At 50.5% G+C, this 16,971-nt stretch overlaps 5 protein-coding genes across 5 annotated transcripts; 3 read left to right on the top strand and 2 right to left on the bottom strand.

The window, feature by feature from the left end:
* Positions 1-2,027: 2,027 nt before the first annotated feature.
* Positions 2,028-2,372, top strand: VC83_07998 (uncharacterized protein; the record flags this gene model as incomplete). Its single annotated transcript, XM_024471561.1, has 1 exon — positions 2,028-2,372. The coding sequence occupies one exon, from the start codon at positions 2,028-2,030 to the stop codon at positions 2,370-2,372; it is 345 nt and encodes a 114-aa protein (XP_024321327.1).
* Positions 2,373-2,390: 18 nt separating this feature from the next.
* Positions 2,391-3,842, top strand: VC83_07999 (uncharacterized protein; the record flags this gene model as incomplete). The annotated part of the gene is made up of 5 exons (XM_024471562.1): positions 2,391-2,511; positions 2,570-2,796; positions 2,847-2,936; positions 2,986-3,437; positions 3,521-3,842. The coding sequence occupies 5 exons, from the start codon at positions 2,391-2,393 to the stop codon at positions 3,840-3,842; spliced, it is 1,212 nt and encodes a 403-aa protein (XP_024321328.1).
* A 770-nt stretch (positions 3,843-4,612) lies between these two features.
* On the bottom strand, positions 4,613-6,021 carry KTR5_3 (alpha-1,2-mannosyltransferase (Kre5); the record flags this gene model as incomplete). Its single annotated transcript, XM_024471563.1, has 5 exons — positions 4,613-4,634; positions 4,717-5,030; positions 5,087-5,498; positions 5,545-5,631; positions 5,684-6,021. The coding sequence occupies 5 exons, from the start codon at positions 6,019-6,021 to the stop codon at positions 4,613-4,615; spliced, it is 1,173 nt and encodes a 390-aa protein (XP_024321235.1).
* A 302-nt stretch (positions 6,022-6,323) lies between these two features.
* VC83_08001 (uncharacterized protein) lies at positions 6,324-6,950 on the bottom strand (the record flags this gene model as incomplete). Its single annotated transcript, XM_024471564.1, has 1 exon — positions 6,324-6,950. One exon carries the CDS (start codon positions 6,948-6,950, stop codon positions 6,324-6,326), a length of 627 nt encoding a protein of 208 aa, XP_024321234.1.
* Positions 6,951-7,444: 494 nt separating this feature from the next.
* On the top strand, positions 7,445-7,909 carry VC83_08002 (uncharacterized protein; the record flags this gene model as incomplete). Its single annotated transcript, XM_024471565.1, has 1 exon — positions 7,445-7,909. The coding sequence occupies one exon, from the start codon at positions 7,445-7,447 to the stop codon at positions 7,907-7,909; it is 465 nt and encodes a 154-aa protein (XP_024321237.1).
* Between the last annotated feature and the right edge of the window lie 9,062 nt (positions 7,910-16,971).

Below are 16,971 nucleotides of genomic sequence, written 5' to 3' on the forward strand. Positions count from 1 at the left end.
CCAAGAAGCTGACAAGAAGACAAGCTCGATGGGCTGAATTCCTCTCTCGATACAACTTCCAGATCATCTATAGGCCTGGGAAGCAAAATGGAAAAGCAGATGCTTTGACTCGAAGGCCTGGTGACAGACCAGAAGGCAATGATGAGGATGATCGACAAAAGCAACAGCTTCAGGTGTTGCTACCACCTTCGAGGCTACATCCAGACATTCAGAAACTCAAAGAACAAGGCCAAACAGCTCAGCTAGCTCCAGTGGAAACTCATATCAGAGAAATGACAATTCTTGAGAAAATCCAACAGTCTCAACTGGAAGACAAATTCTGCAAGGCTACTCTACAGAAGCTTGAGAATGGTGATCGAACAAGCAAAGAGGTTGCATTGGCGTATTGCGAACTCAAAAACGGCATGCTAGAATATCAAAATCGAGTTTGGGTGCCAGAAACCATTCAGGTGGACTTGTTGAGAGAGAAGTTCATGAACAACCTTCTATGGGCCATCCAGGAGCTGGAAAGATGCTGCGAGTCATGAAACATATCGACTTATCGTATTTTTACTGTAGGACAAAGATAAATAATTGATTCTGCAACCTTTGTTACTAAATAGGGGAATTCAGCTTCACAGCACCAGTGTCATTTTTGCCCATCCACATTGCCCCAAGTGTTGGGCTGGGAAAGTCTACTGACGCGCAAAGCCTGGGCAAACTCGAAAAGATTTCGGCCGCTCAAGCAGAAATTCCGCTAGCAACGCTCACTGGTCCCTCAAATACCAGAGGCATTCCTCTCCCAATACTCTCTTTATTCTTACAACTTCTCAGCAAACAAAAGATCTCGAAATCTTAGCAACTCACTCGACCCGTAAGCTCTTATCTGGGCGGTCTTTGCCAAATTCATAGCTAAGAGCCAAGATCCTCGGTTTTCTGCGCTCAACACTGGCGCCATTCGACCTGAATGCACCCTTTACAAATACGACGCTCGCTGAGGAGGAATCTGTAGCTTAGGACTACACAAGCATACCTAAGCTTCGGGATACTGTTCGAAACGCGCGCGACAAGAAGTTCTCCAAAGGGCTTGGCGAGTCCAAAGCAAGGTGCCATTCCCCGGCACAAGCCGACAAATTCGAGACATCGAAGCCTTCGGAGGCTTGACCTTGACTCGAAATGGCGTGGGAGCATCTGTCGATCAACAAGCCCCATGGTGTATATCATCTTCGGGGGCTTCACATCTCTGTTTATGTTATGTTCGTCTTTTATCAAAGAGAGACTATACATCGGCGAGGCGACTGTCGCCACGCTCTGCGGCATCATCTTTGGCCCGCATGCCGCCAACCTCATTGACCCCAGCATGGGGAAATGTCGATCAAATAACCCTCGAATTCTCACGAATCGTCCTCGTGGTCCAATGTTTCGCCATCGGCGTCGAATTGCCGAAATAGAGAGTCCTTCCTAGTGTTTTATTTTGTCCTGGCACTCTTCTGTGCTGGATCGGGTAGCATGTTAGGCGTGGACGACCTGCTTGTTGGCTTCGCTGCCGGTGTAGGCTTCTCTAACGATGAATGGTTTACGCAGAAGACAGAAGAGTCCCATGTGTCCAACGTCATTGATTTGCTTCTCAATTTGGCGTATTTTGTCTATTTTGGCACTATCATTCCTTGGGATCAGTTCAACTCTCCCGAGCTTGGAACTGCCGCGTGGAAGCGTTGTTTGTCGTTTTCTTTCGGCGCATACCGATCATGTTAGCACTCAAACCATTTATACCCGACATAAAAAGTTGGCGAGAAGCGCTGTTTGCGGGTCACTTTGGCCCTATTGGAGTTGGAGCTATTTTCATTGCCATTCTCGCGCGAGCAGATTTGGAGACGGGTTCTACGACGCCTTTGGCAGTGCTCCCAGCAGAGGGCACACCACATTATCATCTCATCGCCTTGATATGACCGATCGTGACGTTCCTCGTTATCACCTCTATTATCATCCACGGATCGTCAATTGCTGTTTTCACTCTCGGAAAACACATCAATACGTTAACGCTGACGATGTCATACACGACTGCCAATGAAGAAGGGCCGTCTTGGATGAATAGATTGCCCCGAATTTCATCACAGTCCAAGTCAATGTCCAAAATGTCGGATACTGATCTCGAAGATATCAAGATGGAAGATCTCCACCGGGGGCGCTTCCACCTGTTGGCGTTTCAGGAGCTTTCCTTAGACGGCAAAAGGAAGAAGATACGGGCAAATCAAATGTTCGGAGTTCATCTATCATACCTAGGCGAAGGAAGAAGTCCAAATGGGACGGATACGGACCAGGAGGCCCTGTCAGCCAGTCTCCTATCGCGCCACAGCCTCGCAACCAAAGCCAAAACACATCTGCAACCTTGACGCCAGAGTCTACAAGCCATGAAGGCGAAGGAGAAGGCGAGGAGAGGGGCAAAAGAGAAATTGGAAAGGTTCAGCACGATGAGGAAATGGAAGAGATTATGCACCATGGCGAGGAGGAAGAACGCCCAGAACAACACAGGTCCCCCACACATATGAAGCTTATCAAGAGGGCGATCACATTATAATCGAAAATGAAGATGGCGACGTCCTCTCGGTCGAACAATCTCCTCCGGAAGAGGGTAAGGAAGATAAGCTCGGCGAATTCGAGGAGAAAGCAAAGGAAACCGTTGAGCATCCCGGGACTGGCTACAAGCAGTTCAGGAAGAAGATTGGCGAGTGGAGGCATCGTGATGAAGGCGAAGAGCAGAAGTCCAAGCAGAAATCCAAACGCGGCCCGGCACTGGCTTACCAGTTCGGTAACACTGTAAGTCATGAAGCATACTCGATTAATACACATTTTACTAACTCTCTCAGATTATTGTCGAAGATGAAGATGGCGAAGTCGTCAAGCAGGGGAAGAGGCAGGCGCCCAAGAGGGCGAGAGCTCTGAGGCTCAACAGACTGGTCACAGCTCCAAGGTCTCAACAAGTGGAGTGGCTTCAATGCAATCAAGGATACCCAAATCTTCGACTCTTTCAAGGAAAACAAGGATGACTACAAGGACGACGAGCACATCCGATTTACCATCGGCAGCGCCGGTCGCCGTCTCACCAAGGAAGACTTCCTCAACGAGATCCGCTCCCTAGACCCTAAGGGTCGCGCAGCTGTACTCGATAGGTCTGATGCACCGCCCGCAATGAAGGATCTCGCGCGCAGAGACGCAGATTCCAGCATCCCCGGCTCAAACCGCCTCTTCAGCGCAAAGAACGTGCAATTCGGCGCTTCCGCAGCCGCAGCCAAAGTCGTCGGCGCCGCGATGTCAGGCGCCCATGCTCCAAAACTCAAGGAGCTGGACGGAGCGGCAAGCAGCAGCAGCCGTAGCAGCGAGGACGCCAAAGAGCACCGCGCAGTGGCTATGAAACAAAGAGCGCTGTTCGCGCACGCACAAGATTCCGAGGACCGGGGGTAGGCTCGCCGGGTCGGACGGGTGTCATCGCGTCAGCGGGCTCTCCTTCGGGTGAAGTCCCAGAATCGGCAGCTGAGCGAAGGCGCCGCGAACAAGCCCTCAAGGGGGTAAATGATGACGATGTTCCCGCCGGAAAGCGCCCCGTGGCTACCCCCGCCGATAAGCGCAGAGAGTCTGCTACGACGGCGAGGAGAAATTTTGTCGCCGGAGCGACGAGGGATGGTTCCGAGACACCTGCGGAATGGAGGCGTCGTATTGCAGCGCTAGGACACAGCGAGGAGCAAGAGGGCGATGAGAATGAGGCGTCCCCGACGCTGCCGACGCTGCAGAGCCAGTCGTCGACTATGAGCGGGAGGAGTCGCGGGATCCGCTTTGCGGAGGACCCGGTGAGAGGACGCAAGTGAGTGAGTGAGTGGTTACGACGTACACAATACCAACATAGATTTGAAATTATCGGGTAAAAATCCTTGGGTTTTTTTTGTTACGATTTTCTTGGGGGATCCAAGGATCTAAGGAATTCGAGCGGTTTGCTTGTTTTTTGGGCTGGGCTAGGCTTTTATTCGGGAAATTTTGGGAGAGCCCCAGAATGGATGCTGGCTTGCTAATAGATTTGTGGTTTTTTAAACGGGTTCTCATGGACAGCATTGCAGTTGCAGAGGTAATGAATGGTTGTATGGGAATGTGGGGGTTATGACTATATGGGAGCGGCTCTTTGGTGGGGTGGGTTTTCGGGATTCTTGGAACTGGTTTGGGGGAACTACGGACTACCTCTGACAGTTTTGGCAAGATGGGCGAGAAAGAATCTCGATAGTCTGAGGGGTGGCCTGATAGTTAATGTCTTTCTACTGAATCTTAAGGAAACAGATACCAATTTCAAAGGATTACCTCAAATCTTCAAATGCCCCCTAACTCGTTCGTGACTTGCAGGATTTCCATTTCACCTCACAAAAAGTCGCCCATAACTCACCATCACGATATAGTAGTAGAGATCCCCCGGTCATTGAAAAGAGATCTATTAATGGTATCATGAGCCCTTATTCGAAAAAGCTATGCTAAAGGCACTACAAATACAATGCCCCTCCCCCCAAGTTCTACAGCCGCAAACGCCGAGTCTCGGATGCTCGTATCAGCACCCTCGTTTCCCTCCCGCAGCCTACTTGTTGCGACACCTGCGCTATGCTAATAAGCATATTTCCCTAGCAAGCACAATCATCAGCATCATGATATTTGCCACCCTTTCACACTCTCCTTCCCAAGTTTTGCCCAATTAGTTCATACATGAATATAAACCGCCTGCATGCTACCCCAAAGCCAATCAAGGACTCGCCCATCCACCCGCAACATCGACCCACTCGGCCATGCAGCTTTCCTCCTTCCCTTCCACATCCACAATGGCCGTATCGCAGCGGCATCGGCATCCGACGCCGTTCTCCTTCGGGTCGTCCCAGCTGTCCCAGTACTCGTCTTGCTGGCGCATTGGCAGGGCAGTGCTGGATAGTCGTGTGGCGGTACCCGAAGTCGCGGAAATAATGGACTTGGCTCGGGGAAAGGAGGGCGCCAGCGGCCAGGGAGTGGATAGGTGCGTCGCCCCACTGTAGAGTGTGTTAGCAGATACTCTGTTACAAAATCAGGGGTCGGGGAGATGTACCCTCTCCATCCAGAAACCGCCGCTGCGGTCCATCATCTGAAAGAAGTCCTCGTACTCCTCGCTCCTGAACCAGCTGAGGCTTGCAATCTCGAAATTCGACCAGAAATGGCACATGTTGTATTTCTCGCCTTCCATGGCTTCGGGGTCAACATCAGGTAGTGATGAGCCCTTGCGGAGAATCGGTTCTGGAATTGGAGGCTTGTAGCCTAGCGTATCTTCTGGGCGTTTCTTCTTCGGTCCCTCTAGGTCAGGCTCGACGAACATCTCCCAGAGCCTCTTGGACTTGATGTTGTTAGTTCTCATATACGCAGATGCATATCGGAAGATATTGGGAACAGTCTCCTTCAATTCCTTCACGGCGATGGTAAACCCGTATGTCTTGTTATTTTCGATCATCTTTTGGAACGGGTCACTACAGTCGTTAGTTTAACCCATCAACTGTGGTATAGAACGCTTACTAAGTGATATCACAGAAGTACTTGATCTCTAGCTCAAGGCGCCAGTACCACTCATAGTTTTGCAGCAATTCATGCTTGTAAAAGAATCTATTTTCATTAGTGACATTCCATTTCAAAGGGTCTACTTGTCTGGACATACCCAGAGTAGTATCTGCACATGGAATGGTAGCTCTCCATGCCACCATACATAATTGCGGCGTCGCCTTGCTTTGCAATTCCCTCCTTCGCAACCCTTGGATCTATCCAATCCGGGAAGCCCCACATGCTCGAGTCGATTTTCCCAAACTCTACTGACGAACTGGTATGGTTCTGGACGGTCTCCTTGAAAGTTGAGTTGAAGTCGCCGTCGTTGAGAAAGACGTATAAGTAATGATACCATCTGTTGAAATGACGCTCGATAGACTTGAGCGATTGGATAACCCCCTCCAACTCCTTATTTCTTGGCATTAGCCCTTGGCTTCGCGGTATCCGGAACATCTCCTGTCACAAACACCTTGTCGTACTTCTCGCTAATTTTCCTGTAAATCCATTAGCTATGAGCCCGAGCCATCGCAGAGATCCACAAGCCATACCTTATAGTTGGCGGTCCCCCAGCAGGCATTAATAACCCCCTCCCCGGCGACGACGGGTGCTGCACAAACAAAACCAGGATGCAAATAACGACCATGAAGGGAAATAAAAGCACGACGCCGAGAGGTACGGAAACGGCGGAATTCCCTTTTAACCGCAGGGGGCGTCTGATAGCTCGCCGTACAACCTCCTAGCTGCGAAGACTGAACCTAGATGAATTGGAACCGTACAGCCTCTCTCTTTGCTTCTAAAGAGGCGGGTATAGGGACCTGAAGGATACCTAGGATGCGCGTTGCTCGGTGCGCAGATAATGTGTAAATAGCAGCAATTGTATTTGGGCAGTTTCGTATAGCGACTCCTGTTTCGGGGTCTAGAAGCGGAGAAATGATGGCTAAACTATCGTAGTGAAGGCGTTGTGAATTTGAATTCCGAATTTGGGTGTTTTCTATGGCGGTCAGGCGGCGTGAGGTCTCCTGGAAGTTATTGGCCAGTTGGTCTAGGGTGCTTTCTATGATGGTCAGGCGGCGTGATTGTTGGTCTAGGGTGCTTTCTATGACGGTCAGGCGGCGTGATTGTTGGTCTAGGGTGCTTTCTATGACGGTCAGGCGGCGTGAGGTCTCCTGGAAGTTATTGGATTGTTGGTCTAGGCGGTCTAGGATCCGTTGAAATAGTTGGCTGTGCTGCGCAAGAGTGGTCTGAATTTGCCCGGCTTGCTGGATGGGCTCTATATTAGCAAGACGCGGGATCTCTTCGTTGATAGTGTTCACGTCCTCTGCTATTCTGTTGAAGGCAGCGGAGACACTCTCGATGTTCGGGGGCAAATTGTTAGGATCCATGAAAAAATGAGTGGCCGAAGGGAAACAAAAATCCCTTCGCCCTTGTGATGGCGTTTGGACGCGTTGAGATTCGAGAGAAGAAGTTGGTTCCAAGAGTGGTGCAGACTCGACGCTCTTCTTGGGAAACTATGACAAGCGACTCGCGCGTTGTTTATATGTGGTCCTCCGGGTTGATTGAACGTCTTGGCTGGTGAGAACTTACGAGATCTTGGTATGGGAGAAAGATATGGAAAACGTTCGTGGGTCCCTGTTGAGTAGGAAGGTCCAATTCGAGCCAAGGACCCAGAAAAGGGAAGGAGACACCACCACAATTGCACCACAATTAGTTGCACACCGCCCTGTTAATTAACAATTCTGCCGTAATTTAGCCCCTCGAAACCACCAATAAATCTAATCACGTGCACCACTCTTCACCAACAGCACGGTGTTTCTAGATTCAGCCTCGACGACCCCGCCTTGGCACTATCACAGCCAATTAACAATCCTCTGTCGACATGTCCCCCAAAATCACTTCCAAAAGTCTCTCATACGACTCCTCTCTCCCGCCCTTCCTCCAGCGCCTCCGTGCCGAGAACACTTCGGGCTCCACAGCCGCACCACGCCCCAAGCGCGCCCCAAACCCTGACGCTGACGAGGAGGATGAGCCCGTCTATGTAGACGAAGAGGGGGCAGCTCTCGATGATGATGAGCTACACAGTTTAGGTGTGACGAAGAAGGCCGCAAAGAAAGGCGAGGAAGCTGCGGAGGAGGCCAAGCCAGAGGCGGTGGGAGAGCCCGAGAGGAAAGAGGAGAAGATTGCCGCAATTGGGGCAGCGAGGAAACGAAAGGTTGGGAAGGTTGTAGGGGCGCCAGAGGAGGAAGAAGGGAAAGTCAGTGATGCCCCCGGGAAAGATAAACGGGCGCCGCCACAGAAGAAAAAGAAGGTCAAGAAGGTGAAGCTGAGCTTTGGGGATGAGTGAGGACCAGATGGACTATGCTTGGAGTTCACTTGAGGGCAAGGGGGTGATGCATTGGGTGGTTTAGAATACTGCGCATAGACTATACGGGACTGGGATTGTGCGGGTGGCGTTCGGGAGTGTCTAGAGATACCCACAAAGCGCATTTATTTCATGCCATGGAAGCTGCCAACGCCTGGATATGGCGTCCATACTAGGCGGTCCCATTTATGAGAAAGGATTGCTGCATCAGAGGCACAGCAATTGTGGCCTCTCAGTTGGCGGCCAGTACGATTTACGGGCGATATCAACCAACTGATATATCAAATGGATCGCTCCAACGAGTGTGTATTGTCTAGAGAGCCACATCCTGAAGCTCGCTCAGGATGCTGCTCTCGGTGAGTAAACTAGGCCTAAATAGTTATATATGTGAGACACGCATATATGTGAGAATATCGAACATGTGACATGAATAGCTTCAGTCCCAACTGAGATGGCCCTTGGCAGTCAGGTAAGACACTAGACGGGCTTCCCACTCTCCATAGCGTTCAACAATAAGGTTTGCCATTGAAGATCTGTGTTATGCGAAGCTATATCCCACCAATTCCTAACCCCTTCCAGTGTTTCCAGTAGTATTGCCCATATACGGGAGGCTCTCGTATACGGGCCCGTATTATACTTAAGTATTCCACGTGATCCTTTCACAATTTTCAGGTCGTCGTGAAAACTCTGCATTCTATCCTTACGTCTTATGATTCAGCCTACATCATGGCTTCTGAACCTTCTGATGTTGCATCTACTATCGAAGGGTACGACCTTGACTTAGTGTACGAAAGGTAGACATTCGCTACGCACTTTGTTATATATAGACCACGATATTATGAAGCTTGCCAAGTGGACCTCTTGTCCACTAGTGTTGCATTTCTTTTTCTGTAGGAGTAGTCAATGTATTCGTATTATATGTTAACATACTTGATGACAGCACTATCTATCTTGCCCGCGAGTGCTGGTATTTGGTCGATGGTGGGTTGTACCGTTCAGCTTCCTGTTGTCATCAAGAGCAGTCTCGACAGCACGGTGAAGGGCTGTCGAGACTGCTCTTGATGACAACAAACTACACATTTTTGAGGATCAGCTCGAACAGATTGAGGATGCTGTTCATTTTATAGGCATTAAACAATACAACAAGCCCTTTCACTTACACCTTCTACCCCGCCAATCTACCTAGAACTAACTCTGTTGCCTAAGTTTAGTGACGAGGCTCCTGTAAAATTCGACTTCGCAATATGCGAGTCGCTGAATCGCGTCAACATATTTCGTGGGCTGTTAAATGCGGCCCCGAGAAATCCTGGAGTCGAGATACGTGCGTCCCCAGCTCATAGGAGCGAAGTGAGGTAGGCTAGCCGGGCGTCGTCTACGTAAAAAGTCGAATATTTCCTAGACCGTCGTGGATATTAGAAGCTGAAGGCAATTCTTTAGTCTGGTAGTACCAAGGAATGGTTGACAGGACCCGTCTCTTCACGGACCTGCAATTACAATGTTCCGTAGCTCACCTTTTAGCATTGGAGCCTAACTTGGTCAGTACAGTAGAGTCCCGCTAAGCCGATGGAATCTAGCCACTAATTTGATATTGGCTTAATGAATATATCGCGCAACTGAATGCTTATATAATCCAACTATCTAGACTGCTTTGAACTCTGCCATTAACATCTAATGCCTCCAAATCTATGTCATATCGCTCAATAGCTCTTAATTGTGCTGTTGAGATATCATCTCGACTTTCTATGAACTCAATTAGAATTTGAACAGCCTGCCTAGCAGCCTGTATTAAAGGTATAGGCCGCTCTAGGGTTGCTTCTTCTTCTTCATTTTAAGTGTCATTACATTGACTTAGATGACTTGATATAATATCTTGTAAAACCTCCTCCTTGTAAGGACACAGGGCACCCAGCTCACAGTAATAGCATATGAGAGTGCGAGTTGGAGGCTAAACGGATGCTATCCTATAGGTCTACTACGAAGGATACAAAAAAGATGAAGAGAGGAACCTCCGTTGGGTCAATCTCCTTAAGTACCCGAAACGGGTCCGACTCGGCTAACCTGCCTTCACCCTCATCATGTGACCATAACCTGCCCGACTCAGATCCTTTCCGTCACTGAGGGACAGGCATCCTTACACCCCCCCTCCTGAGAGAGTGCTTTGTCCGCAAGGCACGCAGCTAGTATCATGTCCGCAACATCTCCGAATAGTATCCGTGAACGGAGCGTTCTTTGTTATCAGAATGTTGGCTGGTAATTGTGTCCGGAACAACTTCGTTTGTCGTGCGCGTCGGGAAGGTGCTTTGTTTGCCACAGTAGTCATCCCGAGGTGGTATCGCGTTAGGGTCTGTTTGGCATGCGAAACTGGAGCTCGCTTTTGTTCGATCTCACGTTCGTTCTTGAGGTCCGAATCAGTACCGGAAGGTGTCCGCTACACGTTTGAGTAGAATTTTCGTAAACGTGAAAGAAGAAGTGGCCGCGCTAGCCCGATTCGGAGTTTATTGTTGTAAGCCAACATTTCAGTATTGTAAGGATGCCTCCGTACCTAGATACTCGAAGAACCTGTCTCAGAACTGTTACGGTCACTACAAGCATGGAATCCGAGTCGGTGGGGTTTCGAACCAGTAGAGGAAGACATAGCGAGTTACACTATAGTGGGGGACGGTAAGGGTGTAGGGTTCATGGTCGATGCAGCCCTGTTGCGGTGGAAGGATCAGGGCTAGGGTTGGGATAACCGAGTCGTGCCCGTTTCGGGTACTTAAGGAAACAGACTCAACGGGGTTCCCCCTTCATCTTTTTTGTATCCTTCATAGTAGACCTATAGGATAGCATCCGTTTAGCCTCCGACTCACACTCTCATATGCTATTACTGTGAGCTGGGTGCTCTGTATCCTTACCAGTATTCCGCTTCGCCCACTTCCTCTTGTTTTTTCCTTACAACAACAACGCCAGCGACCCTCCCGCCCGAGACCAGTAAGTGGCCCCTCCCCGTCCGTTTGTTTATGATACTGATAGATTGGATAGTATAACTCCAATCCACACGAACGAGTAGGTGATGAGAGCGCGTTGGCGCGGTGTTGATAACTTGTGCTGGGCTGACGGAATCACAGATTCCAAATTTGAAGATGCTGGTTCCCACCCCCTCCGGGGCCCTTACTGTCGCCTTCCACGTGCTCTGTCTGCGCTGCCTTCAGGCCAAAGCCCATGGGATCCAGTCCCACGACTGCGTCTGGTCCCCGACCAGTTCGAAGTGTGGGTACTGCATGTCGCAGCACTCGCCTTGCGTCCCAGTAGGTTTTCTTGTGGGGTTCAGTGTTTGGTTTGGTTGGCCGTTGCTGACTTTGAAAGCTGCCCTGGTTCCTTGGGGAAGAGTTTGCGGCCCTCCTGGCTGCCAAAGAGGCCACCCCCCTCATCCCCGCTGACGTCATCGCCGCCGCCACCGAGGCCAATCGGGTGGCCCTCCTGGCCGCCCAGAGCATGCCAAAGTTCTGCTCTGAGGCAGAGCGTGACCTCTACGAGGAGGCACGCGCCACTCGGGCTGCCCTTGAGTTGGGGCTGGCTGTGAGTAGACCCCCTTCTCCTTGTGACTCGGTGTGGTTTTGATGCTGACTCTGGACAGCAAATTCGGTCGTCGCTGCGCCGTCTCCAGATGGAACAGGAGAGCGTCCCTGCTCTCTTGGGGGAGTTGGTGGCTGCTGTGGGCAAACTGCCCACCGCTGCCGCTCCCACGGTCACTCCTACTCGGGGTGATGGAAGGAGGGAGGGGGAGGATGGGGAAGTTGGGGCGGCCTACAGGGCCTAGGTGGGGGAAGACCTTGTGTCGGAGGGGACTCGGGCCTGGCCCTTTGCGTGGGGTCACTTCGACCCTTCATCTCTCATGGTGGTAGCCGCTTGTTGCGACGCCGGTGAGACGTTTGGGAAGGGTGGCTCCTGCAAGGGTTACGGTGGTGAGTGCGCCCTGGCTCGGAGGGTATTTTAGCTTAGAGTCGCAGACAGTAATGACTCTGTTTCTTCCGCTTTGTCTTTCCCTCCGTGATCGTAGTTTTGTTCCTTTCCCGTCTCCCCTGCCGTAACCCCTCCGAGTAGTTCTTGAGGTGGACCTGGTAAATCTGGGTATTCCGTATGAAACTCTCTGAGTTTATGGGGAGAGTTCGTGAAGTTTGACGCTGGGTACCACTCCGGGTCCAGATTGTATCCGACCTAACTAACCTGGTATTGTAGTTGCTTCCGGCGGAGCCTTACGGCGAGGATCTTTTCCACTTCCCATTCCTCTACGCCATCTATCACTTCGCTGCTAGGCTCAGGCAGATCCTGACCAGGTAGGGGATTGTTCGGATCCTTCATGAGTATGTCTGGTGAGAACACATCGTGTATTTGAGAACCGCTAGGTAGTTCCAATCGAAATGCGTGCCCAATCCGTTTCAACACCGTATATGGTCCGACCCATTGTTGGCCCAGCTTGCGGCTAGGACGAGAGTTTTTCAGATTTTTGGTCGATAGGTACACTCTATCTCCTACATCCCATTCGATGGCCCTTCGGCGTCGATTCGCGTGCTTAGACATTTCCTCTTGTGCCTTTGCCATGTTTTCCTTTGCGTGGACCCATGCGGTATGCATTCGGTCTGCAACCGCCTTGGCTTCCTCTCGGTTTAGGGTCTCCCGGGGGTTGGTGCTTTTCAGAGTGTTCCAATCCCAACTCGTACGCGGATCGGTTCCGTACTTGAGTCGGTAGGGGGTCATGCCAATGGGTGCGTGGGGGAGTGTCACTTGCACGCGGTCCATTATAGGGATGAGTTTGCTCCAATTATCCTGATAATGGGATACGAAAGGCCTCAGTCTCTGATCGATGTATCGGTTCATGATTTCCGTCTGCCCGTCAGTCTGCTTATGATAGGCAGTCGACAGCTTAACCTTAACGCTGATAATTCGACAGAACTCTTGCCAAAAGGATGATACGAATTGGGGTCCACGGTCGCTTACAATCGACTCCGGAGTGTGTCCGAATCGGTATATCCATTCGATGAACAATTGCGCCATCTGCTGGGCAGTTGTGGTTTTGTAGCAAGGTATTGTCACCGAACTCTTTCCGAGTCGGTCCATAAACACTAAGATGCTATCGTATCCACGCTTGTCCCTTGGGAACTCCTTGAAGTCCATGGTGAGGTGTTGCATAGGATATTCGGGTACGGGTAGTGGGTGTAGGAATCCTTGTTGCTTAGTGACATTGGTGTGAGAAAGCCGGCATGTCACACAGTTTCGTACATACCGCAAACAGTCCGCTTCCACCCCGACCCAATGATACTTTGTAGCGAGCAATTGGTAGGTTTTCCTGCCACTTGGATGTGCTGACAACACTTGATCGTGCGCTTCTCGGATCAGTTTCGTACATAGGTCGGTGTGGCGATTCACACATAGGCGGCCTTTGTACAGGAGGAGCTGGTCATTCATCGCGAATCCGTCCGGTAGGGGTTGTTTTGCGCGAGTCTCGGTGAACGACTTCCGATTGTCTGCACATAGCGCCTCTATTAAATTGAAGGGCACCTGTGCCTTGGGGGTGTCTATCAGGTTAATGGATACCACGTAGCTCTCTGCTAGTTCGGCACTGATATGGGGGTGTAAGCAGCTTGGACCTAGCAATACCCTCGCTCTACTGTCGAGTTTGACTTTCTGTTGCGTTACCAGGTCTTGGTCTCTTCGGCTCAGAATATCAGCCTTCTGATTATTCTTGCCTGCGGTGTACGTGATGCAGAAATTGAAGTCGGAGAGTAGCTCCATCCACGGAACCTGTTTCGCTGTGAGAATCTTGGTAGACATGAAATATTCCAACGAACGGTGATCAGTGTAGACGTCAACTCACTGGCATACCGAAGCCAACTCGGGCCTCCATTTTCCAAAGGCTTTCACGATTGCAAATAGTTCCTTGTCGTGGATCTCCCAGTTGATCTCATGTCCGATAGGACGTGACTGTAGAAGCTTACGGGGTACTATCGCTTGTCAGGGTGTTCCTGGGACAGGACACCAGCTACCACTCCATCAGATGAGTTGGTCTCCAGCTTTGTAGGCAATTCGGGGTTGAAGTGGTGAAGTTCCTGTACCGCTAAAAGTTGTCGTCGCAATTCCTCGAACGCATCCTCGCATTCGTCTGTCCACCGGAACGGCTCCGAGGGACTAGTGATGGTGGTGAGGGGCTTTGCTATTTTGCCAAAATTACGAATGAATTGTCTATAGAAGCCACAGAATCCCAGGTAGGACTTCACACCCGTAACAGTGGTCGGTCGGATCCAGTTACGAAGGGGTTCGATTTTGTCAGGATCCGCTTCGACACCGGAGGTAGTGAGAACATAACCCAAGTATTTTGTCCTGGTGACGTTGAACTCGCATTTGTTCAAATCGGCTTGGAGTCCAGCTTCGCGAAGATGCTGTAGGACCTTATGCACATGCTCTATGTGTTTCGTAGGGTCCTCTGAATAGATTAGGATGTCGTCTAAGTATGCGGTACAGAAGTCGTCTAAGTATTGCATCAGGACGTCATTCATATACCGCTGATAGGTTGCGGGACCGTTCGTCAGTCCAAATGGCAGCACTTTGCACTTATAGGATCCATAGCGAGTCTGAAAGGTTGTGTACTCTTCCGAGTCGGGGTGCATCCGTATACGATGGAAAGCTTGTCTGATATCTAGCTTCGTGAAGATTTTTGCTTTCGACACCCGTCCTAGTAATTCGTCGATACGCGGAATGGGGTAGGGATCGTTCCGGGTGAGACCATTTAACTTCCGGTAATCGATGCAAAATCTTAATTTGCCATCCGCTTTCTTTACAAATAGGATAGGGGACGCGAAGGGGCTGTTGCTGTTGACGATGAATCCCTTTTCCAGGTTTTCCAGCAGGTATTGCTTGGTAGCCTTAAGCTCTTCGGTGCCTTGTCGGTATAGCGGGGAGAAGGCGTTTGGTAAAGGAGTTTCGAGCTGTATCTTATGGTCGTATATGCGGTGTGGAGGGATCCGATCAGATTCCAACTTCGAAAAGACATCGGCATAGCTTTGGTGCATATGCGGGAGTTTCTGTTGGATGAGGTGAAGTGTTTCTGCATCATCGTCCAATTCCTTTTCATGAATGATCTGATCGATTTCGTAGATGCTAGTCTGAAAAAACTCGGAGTCGCTTCACATCATCTCGTGGTGGAAAGCATTTGCACTGATTTCGCATATATGCATAGGCGTAAACCTATGTACTAGGGTTTTTTACTGTTGGGGAGAAACCTCATGGTTTCGTAGTGGGTTCGATGGCGTATCGGTGATCTCTTCGTAGTCATAAATTATCACTTTCATTTCCATCGAGCGTCCGCCTGCGCGGCGTCTGTCTTCACGGTGGATTGCGGAATCCCGGCGATTCGCATCCGACTCGTATGAAGGATGTTTAATGGACGTTTCGCATGAGTGGTAGGGCAAGGTGATCTCCTTGCTCTAGCTAGGAGTCAGCGGGTACTCCTTTGGCCATACTAACCGGCTCTTTGCAGAGTCGAGTAGTATTCGGAAGCGGCTGAAAAGCTTCTTCCCAAGTATCACATCTTGTGCACCGAGGTCCAGGAGTACAAAGGGGCAGTTATATATCTGGCGTCCTTCGACTGTTAAGTGTAACCGAATATACTCCAATACGTGGCCTTGGATTTTGCGCTGAAATCCACGTATGGGTACAGAGTAGGGTAGTTTCCGTATGGGGCTCTGAAGTGCTTTTGACAGTCGTATTGCGAAAGGCTTGTTAATGACGAGGTAGCCATTTGCTCCTGTGTCTGCTAGGGACTTCGTTTGCACCCCGAGTCCATTCATACTCAGGGTCATGTCGACTAAGAACTGGGTGCCTCCCAGGAGTTCTCGTAAGTCTAGTCCTCGCAGGTCACATTTGCATAGACCTAGGAAGGAGCCTTCTCCTAGGCCTCGTCGTTTTCCTCTAGGGACGCATCCGATTGAAGTTCCAAGGCTTCCTCCCATTGTTCTTCTGCCTCAGGGTTGTTACGGTCGATTTCCTTGATAGTAGCATTAAGGGGGCATTTGTCCTGAAAATGGCCGGGCTTGCCACACTTGAAACAGTTTCCTGAGGACGCTTGGACTGCGGTTCTCAAACATTCCAGTATGGCTGGCTTGGGGAGGAACGTGGTCCGGGTGAACAGAGTGGGTGTGGTTCGAGTCGGCTTCAACGCTGATGCCTTTCCCGTAACCGTGGTACGTGTTGGCGTCCTTGCGAGAGCGGGTAGCAGAGTCAATTCGTTGTTCCAGCGCCGTTCCTGATCGAAGGCGGTAAGTTCTCGTACCATGGTCTGGTAGTCTCCATTCCATTGGTTTTTGATCATCGCGACGCGGCTGCGGAATTGGGGAGTCAACTTGTTCCACATGTACCGAAACCATTCCGACTCAGAGACTTGTCCTGTGATAGCTGCACTTTGGAAACGAGCCTTGAACTCTGGGAAGGTTTCGCTAGCATGCCCTTTCTCTCCCATTTGCAGGTTGTCGAAGAGGTTCCTGGCCTGTTCCGTCTCGTTGCCTGTGAGATAGTATGAACCTAGTAGATCCATCATCTCCTCAGCACTGAGGAACCCATGCGTAGCGGACAGGTATTGGGGCTCTAGGTAGGTCTTCGCCAGGCCGGTCGTAGTTCCCCATATCAATGCCCTTCTCGAGACGTCAGTATGGTAGTGGTCCTCATTGACTACGAGTCGGTCCCGAATCGAAGCGCTCCATTGTAAGAAGGTATGTTCTATCCCATCGCTGAGAGGAAGGATTTTCTCAGAGATGGTTGATTTCTTATAGCGATTCGGAGGGTCCTCGGTGTGCATTCGTGATGACCCTGGAATCGATGGAGAACGAGTGTTCCGAAGAGGTGGCAATTGAACTGTCTCGGGGTGTTTTGTGTGTGAGGCGTTCATTGCTCCGTGGCTTCGACTGTGGGTATGGGGGCGTCCACCGGTGGTGTGGATGGGATTCTGGTCTGGGATGCCGACAGGATAACTAGTAGACCCTTGACCTCCTGTATCTGTGCTTCGAGATGGGCCA

The sequence above is a fragment of the Pseudogymnoascus destructans genome, assembly GCF_001641265.1.
Source record: "Pseudogymnoascus destructans isolate 20631-21 unplaced genomic scaffold scaffold_21, whole genome shotgun sequence".
NCBI classification, from domain to species: Eukaryota; Fungi; Ascomycota; class Leotiomycetes; order Thelebolales; family Thelebolaceae; genus Pseudogymnoascus; species Pseudogymnoascus destructans.